This window comes from Streptopelia decaocto, assembly GCF_964273445.1.
Source record: "Streptopelia decaocto genome assembly, contig: HAP1_SCAFFOLD_1675, whole genome shotgun sequence".
Classification (NCBI taxonomy): domain Eukaryota; kingdom Metazoa; phylum Chordata; class Aves; order Columbiformes; family Columbidae; genus Streptopelia; species Streptopelia decaocto.
In genome coordinates, this window is record NW_028115735.1 from 14619 (window position 1) to 28472 (window position 13854).

The following is a 13854-nucleotide window of genomic DNA, read 5'->3' on the forward strand; positions in this document are numbered from 1 at the left end:
TCCCATCCTCATCTTCACCCCATCCCATCCTCATCCCATCCCCATCCCATCTCCATCTTCAACCTCATCCCATCCTCATCTTCATCCCATCCCATCCTCATCTTCATCCCATCCCATCCCATCCCATCCCATCCCATCCTCATCCCATCCATGCCAACCCATCCCATCCCATCCCATCTCCATCTTCATCCTCATCCCATCCTCATCTTCATCCCATCCCATCCTCATCTTCATCCCATCCCATCCCATCCCATCCATGCCAACCCATCCCATCTCCATCTTCATCCCATCCCATCCTCATCTTCACCCCATCCCATCCCCATCCCATCCTCACCCCCATCCTCATGCCATCCCATCCTCATCTTCATCCCACCCCACCCATCCTCCTCCTCCTCCCCCATCACCTTCCCATCCTTATCCACGCCGGCCGCTTGTCCGGACGCCACCCGGAGCCGGTCGGGGTGCACGGCCAGGCTGTTGGGGACAGCACCATGAGCAGGATTTGGGGGGTCCCCACGGGGTGTGTGTCCCCCCCCAAACCCCAACCCCGGTCTCACCATCGCACGCAGTCGCTGTGGCGCAGGTAGTGGCGCTGGCGCCGGAGCGGGACGTGCAGCAGAACCACCACGCACGCCATGGGGTAGACCAGCTCTCCCGACGACACCACGTGCAGGTTGGAGCGGCTGTCGCGCCCGCGGTAACCGTAACTGGGGGGGACGGTGTCAAGGGGAACAACGGGGACACCCAGAGAGGGATGGGGACACCCAAAGGGCTGGGGACACCCAAAGGGATGGGGGGCGGTGGGGTGGACTTTGGGGGGGTCCAGGGTGGGGTTTGGGGGGTCTACGTTGGGGTTTGGGGGGTCTACATTGGGGTTTGGGGGGTCTATGTTGGGTTATAGGGGGGTCTAGGTTGGGTTCTGGGGGATCTATGTTGGGTTTGGGGGGGTCTAGGTTGGGTTTGGGGGGATCTATGTTGGGTTATAGGGGCTCTATGTTGGGTTCTGGGGGATCTATGTTGGGTGTTGGGGTCTACGTTGGGTTTTGGGGGGTCTAGGTTGGGTTATAGGGGATCTATGTTGAGTTATGGGGTCTCTATGTTGGGGTTTGGGGGGTCTAGGTTGGGTTATAGGGGGATCTATGTTGGGTTATACGGGATCTATGTTGGGTTATAGGGGATCTATGTTGGGTTCTGGGGGATCTGTGTTGGGTGTTGGGGTCTACGTTGGGTTTTGGGGGGTCTAGGTTGGGTTATAGGGGCTCTATGTTGAGTTATGGGGTCTCTGTGTTGGGTTTTGGGGGGTCTAGGTTGGGTTATAGGGGCTCTATGTTGAGTTATGGGGTCTCTATGTTGGGGTTTGGGGTGTCTAGGGTTATAGGGGGATCTATGTTGGGTTATACGGGATCTATGTTGGGTTATAGGGGCTCTATGTTGGGTTCTGGGGGATCTATGTTGGGTGTTGGGGTCTACGTTGGGTTTTGGGGGGTCTAGGTTGGGTTATAGGGGCTCTATGTTGAGTTATGGGGTCTCTGTGTTGGGTTTTGGGGGGTCTATGTTGGGTTTTGGGGGGTCTAGGTTGGGTTATAGGGGGATCTATGTTGGGTTATACAGGATCTACGTTGGGTTATAGGGGATCCCAGGGCTTGTTTTGGGGTCTCTATGTTGGGTTTTGGGGGGTCTAGGTTGGGTTTTGGGGGGTCTAGGTTGAGTTCTGGGGGATCTATGTTGGGTTCTGGGGTCTCTATGTTGAGTCTTGGGGTGTCTAGGTTGAGTTATAGGGGCTCTAGGTTGGGTTTTGGGGGGTCTAGGTTGGGTTATAGGGGCTCTATGTTGAGTTACGGGGTCTCTATGTTGGGTTTTGGGGGATCTAGGTTGGGTTTTGGGGGGTCTAGGTTGGGTTATAGGGGCTCTATGTTGAGTTATGGGGACACTCAAAGGGATGGGAACCATGGAAGGGATGGGGACCCCCAGAGATGGGGTAGACCAACTCCCCCAATGACACCACGTGCAGGTTGGAGCGGCTGTTGCGGCTCCAGTAACTGTAACTGGGGGGGACGGTGTCAAGGGGGACAATGGGGACACCCAAAGAGATGGGGACACCCAAAGGGATGGGGACCATGAAAGGGATGGGGACCATGAAAGAGATGGGGACACTCAAAGAGATGGGGACACTCAAAGAGATGGGGACACCCAAAGGGATGGGGACACTCAAGGGGATGGGAACCATGGAAGGGATGGGGACCCCCGGAGATGGGGTAGACCAACTCCCCCAATGACACCACGTGCAGGTTGGAGCGGCTGTTGCGGCTCCAGTAACTGTAACTGGGGGGGACGGCATCAAGGGGGATAACGGGGACAATGGGGACACCAGGGACACCCAAGAGGGATGGGGACCCAGAGAGGGATGGGGACACCCAAAGGGATGGGGACACTCAAAGGTATGGGGACCCCGAATGATGGGGTAGACCAACTCCCCCAATGACACCACGTGCAGGCTGGAGTGGCTGTTGCGCCCACGGTAACCGTAACTTGGGGGGGGATGGGATGAAGATGAGGATGGGATGAGGATGAAGATGGAGATGGGATGGGTCGGCATGGATGGGATGAGGATGGGATGGGGTGAAAATGACGATGGGATGGGATGAAGATGAGGATGGGATGGGATGAGGATGAAGATGGAGATAGGATGGGATGGAATGGATGGGATGAGGATGGGATGAAGATGAGGATGAGATGGGATGGGATGAAGATGAGAATGGAGATGGATATGGGTGGGATGGGATGAAGATGAGGATGAAGATGGAAATGGAGATGAAGATGGAGATGGGATGGGATAGAATGGATGGGATGAGAATGGGATGAAGATGAGAATGAGATGGGATGAGGATGAAGATAGGATGGGATGGGATGGGATGGATGGGATGAGGATGGGATGAAGATGAGGAGGAGATGGGATGGGATGAAGATGAGAATGAAGATGGAGATGGGATGGGATGGAATGGATGGGATGAGGATGGGATGAATATGAGGATGAGGATGAGATGGGGGGGACGGTGTCAAGGGGGACAATGGGGACACCCAGAGAGGGATGGGGACACTCAAAGGGATGGGAACCATGGAAGGGATGGGGACCCCCGAAGAGATGGGGTAGACCAACCCCCCCAATGACACCACGTGCAGGTTGGAGCGGCTGTTGCGCCCACGGTAACCGTAACTGGGGGGGGCGGTGCCAAGGGGACAACGGGGACAGTGGGGATATGGGGACAGTGGGGACCCCCAAACGGGGATGGGGACCCCCAAACGGGGATGGGAGCCCATTGGGCGGCAGGATACACCCACTCGAGCTGCAGGCGCTCGGGGGGCAGGTCCGCGCGCAGCCCCCCCGGGCCCAGCGCCGACGGCACGTACATGGTGATGGGGCGGCCGCGCAGGAACATCTTCACCGACACCCCCTCTGCGGCGGACAGACGGACGGGGACCCCCGGGGATGGACAGACGGACAGGGACACCCGGGGGTGGACAGACGGACAGGGACCCCCGGGGATGGACAGATGGATGGGGACCCCAGGGATGGACACACAGACAGGGACCCCAGGGATGGACAGACGGACGGGGACCCCCAGGGATGGACAGACAGACAGGGACCCCCGGGGGTGGACACATGGACAGGGACCCCCGGGGGTGGACAGACAGACAGGGACCCCCGGGGATGGACAGATGGATGGGGACCCCAGGGATGGACACACAGACAGGGACCCCAGGGATGGACAGACGGACGGGGACCCCCAGGGATGGACAGACAGACAGGGACCCCCATGGACACATGGACAGGGACCCCCAGGGATGGACAGATAAGGACCCATGGACACACGGACAGGGATCCCCCAGACAGATGGACATGGAACCCCATGGACAGATAGGAGCCCATGGACAGACAGGGAACCCCATGGACAGACAGACAGGGAATCCCAGGGAGGGACAGACAGACAGGGGACCCCCCCCCCATGGACAGATAGAGACCCATGGACAGACGGACAGAGACCCCCAGGGACAGATAGGGACCCATGGACAGACACACAGACAGACAAGCCCCCCCCCAGCCTCACCCAGGTTGTAGTTCCCACGGCGAGACCCTGCGGGGGGGGATGGACAGACAGACACCCCAATAATGACCCCCCCAGCACCCCAATAATGACCCCATTGCACCCCAATAATGACCCCCCCATTGCACCCCAATAATGACCCCCCTGCACCCTAATAATGACCAACCCCCAGCACCCCAATAATGACCCCATTGCACCCCAATAATGACCAACCCCCCTGCACCCCAATAATGACCCCATTGCACCCCAATAATGACCAACCCCCCTGTACCCCAATAATGACCCCACAGCACCCCAATAATGACCCCATTGTACCCCAATAATGACTGACCCCCTGCACCCCAATAATGACCCCATTGCACCCCAATAATGACGAACCCCCCTGTACCCCAATAATGACCCCACAGCACCCCAATAATGACCCCATTGCACCCCAATAATGACCAACCCCCCCGTACCCCAATAATGACCCCATTGCACCCTAATTATTACAAACCCCTGCACCCCAACAATGACCCCATTGCACCCCAATAATGATCAACCCCCTGCACCCCAATAATGACCCCCAGCACCCCAATAATGACCCCATTGCACCCCAAAAATGAGCGACTCCCCTGCACCCCAATAATGACCCCACAGCACCCCAATAATGACCCCATTGCACCCCAATAATGACCCCCTGCTCCCCAATAATGACCAACCCCCTGTACCCCAATAATGACCCCCCCAGCACCCCAATAATGAGTGACCCCCCCACCTGGGCTCAGCGTCTGCTCCTTTGGGCGACTGGGGAGAAAAGGGGGTGTCAGGGGTGGGGGATTTGGGGGTGCAGGGGAGATTTGGGGTGCAGGGGGTTTGGGGGTGCAGGGGGGATATGGGGTGAATGGGGGGTTTGGGGGTGCAGGGGGATATGGGGTGAATGGTGGTTTGTGGGTGCAGGGGGATATGGGGTGAATGGTGGTTTGGAGGTGCAGAGATTTGGGGGTGAATGGGGGATTTGGGGTGCAGGGGGTTTGGGGGTGCAGGGGGATTTGGGGGTGCAGGGGGATTTGAGGGTGCATGGGGGGATATGGGGTGAATGGAGGATTTGGGGTGCAGGGGGTTTGGGGGTGCAGGGTGTTTGGGGGTGCAGTTTGGGGGTGCAGGGGGTATTTGGGGGTGCAGTTTTGGGGTGCAGGGGGTGTTTCAGGGTGCAGTTTGGGGGTGCAGGGGGTATTTGGGGGTGCAGGGTGTTTGGAGGTGCAGTTTGGGGGTGCAGGTTTGGGGGTGCGGTTTTGGGGTGCAGGAGTATTTGGGGGTGCAGGGTGTTTGGGGGTGCAGTGTGGGGGTGCAGGTTTGGGGGTGCAGGGGGTATATTGGGGTGCAGGGTGATTGGGATACAGGTTTGGGGGTGCAGGGGTATTTGGGGGTGCAGTTTTGGGGTGCAGGGGGTGTTTCAGGGTGCAGTTTTGGGGTGCAGGGGGTATTTTGGGGTGCAGGGTGTTTGGGGGTGCAGTTTGGGGGTGCAGGGGGTATTTCAGGGTGCAGTTTGGGGGTGCAGGGGGTATTTGGGGTGCAGGGTGTTTGGGGGTGCGGTTTGGGGGTGCAGGTTTGGGGGTGCAGTTTGGGGGTGCAGGGGGTATATTGGGGTGCAGTTAGGGGGTGCAGGGGTGTTTCAGGGTGCAGTTTTGGGGTGCAGGGGGTATTTTGGGGTGCAGGGTGTTTGGGGGTGCGGTTTGGGGGTGCAGGTTTGGGGGTGCAGTTTGGGGGTGCAGTTTGGGGGTGCAGGGGTGTTTCAGGGTGCAGTTTTGGGGTGCAGGGGGTATTTTGGGGTGCAGGGTGTTTGGGGGTGCAGTTTGGGGGTGCAGGGGGTATTTCAGGGTGCAATTTGGGGGTGCAGGGGGTATTTGGGGTGCAGGGTGTTTGGGGGTGCGGTTTGGGGGTGCAGTTTGGGGGTGCAGGGGGTATATTGGGGTGCAGTTAGGGGGTGCAGGGGTGTTTCAGGGTGCAGTTTTGGGGTGCAGGGGTGTTTCAGGGTGCAGTTTTGGGGTGCAGGGGGTATTTTGGGGTGCAGGGTGTTTGGGGGTGCAGTGTTGGGGTGCAGGCTTGGGGGTGCAGTTTTGGGGTGCAGGGGGTATTTGGGGGTGCAGTTTGGGGGTGCAGGGGGTATTTGGGGTGCAGGGTGTTTGGGGGTGCAGGTTTGGGGGTGCAGTTTGGGGGTGCAGGGGGTATTTGGGGGTGCAGTTTTGGGGTGCAGGGGGTGTTTCAGGGTGCAGTTTTAGGGTGCAGGGGTTATCTCGGGGTGCAGTTTTGGGGTGCAGGGGGTATTTTGGGGTGCAGGGTGTCTGGGGGTGCGGTTTGGGGGTCCAGGGGTATTTCAGGGTGCAGTTTGGGGGTGCAGGGGGTGTTTCAGGGTGCAGTTTTGGGGTGCAGGGGGTATTTGGGGGTGCAGTTTTGGGGTGCAGGGCATATTTTGGGGTGCAGGGTGTCTGGGGGTGCAGTTTGGGGGTGCAGGGGGTATTTGGGGGTGCAGTTTGGGGGTGCAGGGGGTATTTCAGTGTGCAGTTTTGGGGAGCAGGGGGTATATTGGGGTGCAGTTTGGAGGTGCAGGTTTGGGGGTGCAGGGGGTATTTCAGGGTGCAGTTTTGGGGTGCAGGGGGTATTTTGGGGTGCAGGTTTGGGGGTGTGGTTTGGGGGGGCAGGGGTATTTCAGGGTGCAGGTTTGGGGGTGCAGGGGGTATTTCAGGGTGCAGTCTGGGGGTGCAGGGAGTATTTGGGGTGCAGGGTGTTTGGGGGTGCAGTTTGGGGGTGAAGGTTTGGGGGTGCAGTTTGGGGGTGCAGTTTGGGTGTGCAGGGGGTATATTGGGGTGCAGGGTGTTTGGGGGTGCAGTTTGGGGGTGCAGGTTTGGGGTGCAGGGGGTATTTGGGGGTGCAGGGTGTTTGGAGGTGCAGTTTTGGGGTGCAGGGGGTATTTTGGGGTGCAGTTTGGGGGTGCAGGGGTATTTCAGGGTGCAGTTTGGGGGTGCAGGGGGTATTTTGGGGTGCAGGGTGTTTGGGGGTGCAGTTTAGGGGTGCAGGTTTGGGGGTGCGGTTTGGGGGTGCAGGGGGTATTTGGGGGTGCAGGGTGTTTGGGGGTGCGGTTTGGGGTGCAGGTTTGGGGGTGCAGTTTTGGGGTGCAGGGGGTATTTGGGGGTGCAGTTTTGGGGTGCAGGGGGTGTTTCAGGGTGCAGTTTTAGGGTGCAGGGGTTATCTCGGGGTGCAGTTTTGGGGTGCAGGGGGTATTTTGGGGTGCAGGGTGTCTGGGGGTGCGGTTTGGGGGTCCAGGGGTATTTCAGGGTGCAGTTTGGGGGTGCAGGGGGTGTTTCAGGGTGCAGTTTTGGGGTGCAGGGCATATTTTGGGGTGCAGGGTGTCTGGGGGTGCAGTTTTGGGGGTGCAGGGGTATTTGGGGGTGCAGTTTTAGGGTGCAGGGGTGTTTCAGGGTGCAGTTTTGGGGTGCAGGGGGTATTTGGGGGTGCAGGGTGTTTGGGGTGCAGGTTTGGGGGTGCAGGGGGTATTTGGGGGTGCAGTTTGGGGGTGCAGGGGTGTTTCAGGGTGCAGGTTTGGGGGTGCAGGGGGTATTTGGGGTGCAGTTTTGGGGTGCAGGGGGTATTTCAGGGTGCAGTTTTGGCGTGCAGGGGTATTTTGGGGTGCAGGGGGTCTGGGGGTGCGGTTTGGGGGTCACCTCTCGGGGGTCCCCCCCAGCAGGTTGGCCGATGAGGCCGCTTTGCGGCTCAGGGGGCGGCGGGGGCTGGAGCTGCCGGACGAGCTGTGTCTGCGCAGCCTGGGGACAATGGGGACAATGGGGACAATGGGGACAATGGGGACAATGGGGACATTGGGGACAATGGGGGGACAATGGGGGGATATGGGGACAATGGGGGCGATAGGAGGACATGGGGACAATGGGGACATTGGGGACGATGGGGACAATGGGGACATGGGGATATGGGGGCGATGGGGACAATGGGGACAATGGGGGGGCATGGGGACAATGGGGACATTGGGGACATGGGGACATTGGGGGCGATGGGGGGCAATGGGGGCGATGGGGACATGGGGACAATGGGGGGACATGGGGACAATGGGGACATTGGGGACATTGGGGGCGATGGGGGGCAATGGGGGCAATGGGGACAATGGGGACATTGGGGACAATGGGGGGACATGGGGACAATGGGGGACATGGGGACAATGGGGACATTGGGGGCGATGGGGACATTGGGGACATTGGGGACAATGGGGGAAATGGGGACAATGGGGACATTGGGGACAATGGGGGGACATGGGGACAATGGGGGACATGGGGACAATGGGGACATTGGGGGCGATGGGGACATTGGGGACATTGGGGACAATGGGGGAAATGGGGACATTGGGGACAATGGGGGGACATGGGGACAATGGGGGAAATGGGGACAATGGGAACATTGGGGGCGATGGGGACAATGGGGGCAATGGGGGCAATGGGGACAATGGGGACATTGGGGACATTGGGGACAATGGGGGGACAATGGGGGGATATGGGGACAATGGGGGCGATGGGAGGACATGGGGACAATGGGGACATTGGGGACAATGGGGACATTGGGGACGATGGGACAATGGGGACATGGGGATATGGGGGCGATGGGGACAATGGGGACAATGGGGGGGCATGGGGACAATGGGGACATTGGGGACATTGGGGGCGATGGGGGGCAATGGGGGCAATGGGGACAATGGGGACATTGGGGACAATGGGGGGACATGGGGACAATGGGGACGATGGGGGGACATGGGGGGACATTGGGTGGACATGGGGACGATGGGGACATTGGGAACGATAGGACAATGGGGGCAATGGGGGGATATGGGGACATTGGGGACATTGGGGGGGGATGGGGACATTGGGGGTGATGGGGGGACACGGGGACAATGGGGGGACAATGGGGGGACAGGAGACAAGGTCAGCAAAGGGTCAACACCCCCAACTCTCACACCCCCCAAATCCCACCCGAACCCCAACACCGTCCCCACAGCACCCACAGAGGGACCCAGGCGTCCGGGTAACCCCCCCAGCACCCACAGAGGGACCCAGGCGTCCGGGTACCCCCCCCCCCCAGCACCCACAGAGGGACCCAGGCGTCCGGGTACCCCCACCCAGCACCCAGAGAGGGACCCAGGCGTCCGGGTACCCCCCCAGCACCCACAGAGGGACCCAGGCGTCCGAGCCCACAGAAGGACCCAGGCGTCCGGGTACCCCCCCCCGCACCCACAGAGGGACCCAGGCGTCCGGGTACCCCCCCCAACTCCCACAGAGGGACCCAGGTGTCCGGGTACCCCCCCCGCACCCACAGAGGGACCCAGGCGTCCGGGTACCCCCCCAGCACCCACAGAGGGACCCAGGCGTCCGGGTACCCCCCCCCCCAGCACCCACAGAGGGACCCAGGCGTCCGGGTACCCCCCCAGCACCCACAGAGGGACCCAGGTGTCCGGGTAACCCCCCCAGCACCCAGAGAGGGACCCAGGCGTCCGGGTAACCCCCCCCCAGCACCCAGAGAGGGACCCAGGCGTCCGGGCCCCCCCCCCCCCCCCCCACTCACAGCTCTTTTCGGGGTGCCGGGGGGGCCGGGCTGGCAGCCGGGGGGGGGGAATCCGTCCCGGGGGGCTCCGGGGAGCTCTGGGGGGGCGCTGGGGGACACGGGGGGGACCCCGGGGGGGGCGGTTCTTGGGGACCCCCCCGGTGCCCCCCGGTTTCTGGCGCCTCCTCCGTCTGGGTCCCCACGCTGATGCTTTGGGGGGGTCCGGGGGGGTCCGGGACGGTGCCATTAGGGGCTGGTGGGGGGGGGACACGGGGGGGTCAGCGCCTGTGAACACCCCCCCCCTCAAAATAAAGGGACCCAGGAGTCCGGGGGGGAGGCCCAAGTGGGGTCCCAGTGTCCTGGGGGGCTCCCAAGGGGGGGTCCCAGCACCCAGGGGGGGGTCCCAAGGGGGGTCCCAGTGTTTGGGGGGGGTCCCAGTGTTTTGGGGTGTCCCAGCACCCTATGGGGGTCCCAAGGGGGGTCCCAGTGTTTGGGGGGGGGGGTCCCAGCACCCTCTGGGGGTCCCGGGGGGGGTCCCAGTGTTTGGGGGGGGGGGGGGTCCCAGCACCCTATGGGGGTCCCAAGGGGGGTCCCAGTGTTTGGGGGGGGGGTCCCACCACCCTATGGGGGTCCCAGTGTTTGGGGGGGGGGGTCCCAGCACCCTATGGGGGTCCCAAGGCGGGTCCCAGTGTTTGGGGGGGGGGGGTCCCAGCACCCTATGTGGGTCCCAGTGTTTGGGGGGGGGTCCCAGCACCCTATGGGGGTCCCAAGAGGGGTCCCACTGTCTAGGGGGGGCGGTCCCAGTACTTGTGGGGGGTCCCAGCACCCGGAATGGGTCCCAGTACATGAGGAGGGGGGTCCCAGTGTTTGAGGGGGGTCCCAAGGGGGGTCCCAGTGTCTGGGGGGGTCCCAGCACCCTATGGGGGTCCCGGGGGGTGTCCCAGTGTTTGGGGGGGCCCCAGCACCATGGGGGCGGGGGGTCCCAGGGGTCTCCCATTGCCCGGGGGTGTCCCAGGGGGGGTCCCAGTGTTTGGGGGGGGGGGGCGGTCCCAGCACCCTATGGGGGTCCCAGGGGGGGTCCCAGTGTTTGGAGGGGGGGGGGTCCCAGCACCCTATGGGGGTCCCAGTGTTTGGGGGGGGGGGGTGTCCCAGCACCCTATGGGAGTGCCAGTGTTTGGGGGGGGGGGTCCCAGCACCCTATGGGGGTCCCAAGGGGGGTCCCAGTGTTTGGGGGGGGGGTCCCAGCACCCTATGGGGGTCCCAAGGGGGGTCCCAGTGTTTGGGGGGGGGGTCCCAGCACCCTATGGGGGTCCCAGTGTTTGGGGGGGGGGTCCCAGCACCCTATGGGGGTCCCAGTGTTTGGGAGGGGGGGGTCCCAGCACCCTATGGGGGTCCCAGTGTTTGGGGGGGGGGGGGTCCCAGCACCCTATGGGAGTCCCAGTGTTTGGGGGGGGGGGGTCCCAGCACCCTATGGGGGTCCCAGTGTCTGGGGGGGTCCCAGCACCCTATGGGGGTCCCAAGGGGGGTCCCAGTGTTTGAGGGGGGGTCCCAGTGTTTGGGGGGGGGGTCCCAGGGGGTCCCGTTTCCCGTGTCCCCCCCCTGACCGTGGGGCAGCAGCTGCAGCAGCCGCTCGCAGCGGCCGAGCCTGCGCAGCGCGTCCCCCAGCGCCGCCTTCACCAGCGCCAGCTCGTCCTCCAGACAGCGCAGCCGCTCCGGGGGCGACACCGGGACCCCTGCGGGACAGCAGGGGCTGCTCGGGGACCCAGGCGTCCGGGGGACCCAGGCGTCCAGGAACCCAGGCGTCCGGGGAACCCAGGCGTCCGGGGAACCCAGGAGTCCGGGGACCCAGGCGTCCGGGGGACCCAGGCGTCCGGGGGACCCAGGAGTCCGGGAACCCAGGCGTCCGGGGACCCAGGAGTCCGGGAACCCAGGCGTCCGGGGGACCCAGGCGTCCGGGGGACCCAGGTGCCCGGGAACCCAGGCGTCCGGGGGACCCAGGCGTCCGGGGACCCAGGAGTCCGGGGACCCAGGAGTCCGGGGACCCAGGAGCCCGGGAACCCAGGAGCCCGGGAACCCAGGTGTCCGGGGACCCAGGCGTCCAGGGACCCAGGAGTCCGGGGACCCAGGCATCCGGGGGACCCAGGAGCCCGGGGAACCCAGGAGTCCGGGGACCCAGGCGTCCAGGGACCCAGGAGTCCGGGGACCCAGGCATCCGGGGACCCAGGCGTCCGGGGACCCAGGCGTCCGGGGGACCCAGGAGCCCAGGAACCCAGGCGTCCGGGGACCCAGGCGTCCGGGGAACCCAGGCGTCCAGGGACCCAGGAGTCCGGGGACCCAGGAGCCCGGGAACCCAGGCGTCCGGGGACCCAGGCGTCCGGGGACCCAGGCGTCCGGGGAACCCAGGCGTCCAGGGACCCAGGCGTCCGGGGACCCAGGCGTCCGGGGAACCCAGGAGCCCGGGAACCCAGGCGTCTGGGGGACCCAGGCGTCCGCGGGACCCAGGTGTCCGGGGACCCAGGAGCCCGGGAACCCAGGCGTCTGGGGGACCCAGGTGTCCGGGGGACCCAGGCGTCCGGGGAATCCAGGCGTCCGGGGGACCCAGGTGCCCGGGAACCCAGGTGTCCGGGGGACCCAGGCGTCCGGGGACCCAGGAGTCCGGGGAACCCCCGACTGCAACACCCCATAATCCCCATAGCCACCCCATAGCACCCCAGGGCCACCAGGTCTACCTCATGTTTCCCCAATGTCCAGGGCCACCAGGTCTACCCCATATTCCCCCAATCTCCAGGGCCACAAGGTCTACCCAACGATCACCCAATGGTCCCCAGGTCTACCCAAGGGAACGCAACATCCAGGGACGCCAATTCCAACACACACCCCGCTGCTCCGGGGACCCAGGCGTCCGGGAAACCCCCGACCGCAACACCCCATAATCCCCATGGCCACCCCATAGCACCCCAGGGCCACCAGGTCTACCCCATGTTCCCCAATCTTCAGGGCCACCAGGTCTACCCTATGTTCTCCAATGGCCACCAGGTCTACCCCATTCTCCCCAAGAGCCACCAGGTGTACCCAAGGAGCCCCATGGACACCCCATAGCACCCTCAGCAATACCCCGCTGCCCAGGGACCCAGGCGTCCGGGGACACCCCAACTCCAACACACACACACACTGCTGCTCCAGGGACCCAGGCGTCCGGGTACCCCTGTGCCCCCACCACCACCCAGAGAGGGACCCAGGCGTCCGGGTACCCTTGTGCCCCCCCCAGCACCCAGAGAGGGACCCAGGCGTCCGGGTACCCCTGTGCCCCCCCCCAGCACCCAGAGAGGGACCCAGGCGTCCGGGTACCCTTGTGCCCCCCCCCAGCACCCACAGAGGGACCCAGGCGTCCGGGTACCCTTGTGCCCCCCCCCAGCACCCAGAGAGGGACCCAGGCGTCCGGGTACCCTTGTGCCCCCCCCAGCACCCAGAGAGGGACCCAGGCGTCCGGGCCACCCACCACCACCCAGAGAGGGACCCAGGCGTCCGAGCTTCCTGTGCCCCCCCCCCCGCCCCCCCCAGCACTCAGGGAACCTCCCCCAGCAACCAGGAAGGGACCCAGGCGTCCGGCTACCCCTGTGCCCCCCCCTTAACAACCAGAGCCCCGCAGCACCCAGAGAGGGACCCAGGCGTCCCGGAGCCCCCCCCACCCCCCTTTCCAGCCCCATTTTTGGGGGTTCGGGGGTGCCCCCCCCCCTCGGGTGTCCCCCCCCCCGTGTCTCACGCTCCGCTCCGGGTTCCATGGCGGGCGGGGGCGGCCCCAGGAAGCTCCGCGGCAACGACGAGTCATTTCCCTTCGGCGGGGGGGGAAATGGGGGGGTCCCTCGGAAAAACCCCAAAAAGGGACCCAGGCGTTCGGGTGAAACCCCCCCGCAAGGGGACCCAGGCGTCCGGGTGATCCCCACTCAAAGGGGAACCCGGTGATGCCCCTAAAGTGGACCCAGGCATCCGGGTGACCCCCCCAAAAGGGGACCCAGGCGTCCAGATGTTCCCCCCCAAACAGGGGAACCCGGTGATGCCCCAAAAGGGGACCCAGGCATCCGGGTGACCCCCCCAAAAGTGGACCCAGGTGTCCGGGTGAACCCCCCCACAAGGGGACCCAGGCATCCGGGTGATCCCCAAAAATGGACCG

The 13854-nt window shown here is 63.7% G+C and overlaps 1 protein-coding gene across 1 annotated transcript in view; it reads right to left on the minus strand.

Annotated features, from left to right (window-relative positions):
• LOC309452629 (echinoderm microtubule-associated protein-like 3) overlaps window positions 1-13489 on the minus strand; it is a gene marked incomplete at its 3' end in the record, with an annotated part of 27911 nt that extends 14422 nt beyond the window's left edge. The window contains exons 1-9 of the mRNA XM_082077278.1: window positions 13447-13489; window positions 11288-11416; window positions 9705-9936; window positions 7805-7903; window positions 4861-4889; window positions 4107-4133; window positions 3334-3454; window positions 558-707; window positions 405-474 (exon numbers count right to left, since the gene is read on the minus strand). Coding sequence (XP_081933404.1) covers window positions 405-474; window positions 558-707; window positions 3334-3454; window positions 4107-4133; window positions 4861-4889; window positions 7805-7903; window positions 9705-9936; window positions 11288-11416; window positions 13447-13465 — 876 coding nt within the window. The 5' untranslated portion in view covers window positions 13466-13489. The remainder of the gene's footprint in view (window positions 1-404; window positions 475-557; window positions 708-3333; window positions 3455-4106; window positions 4134-4860; window positions 4890-7804; window positions 7904-9704; window positions 9937-11287; window positions 11417-13446) is intronic.
• Window positions 13490-13854: the final 365 nt, after the last annotated feature.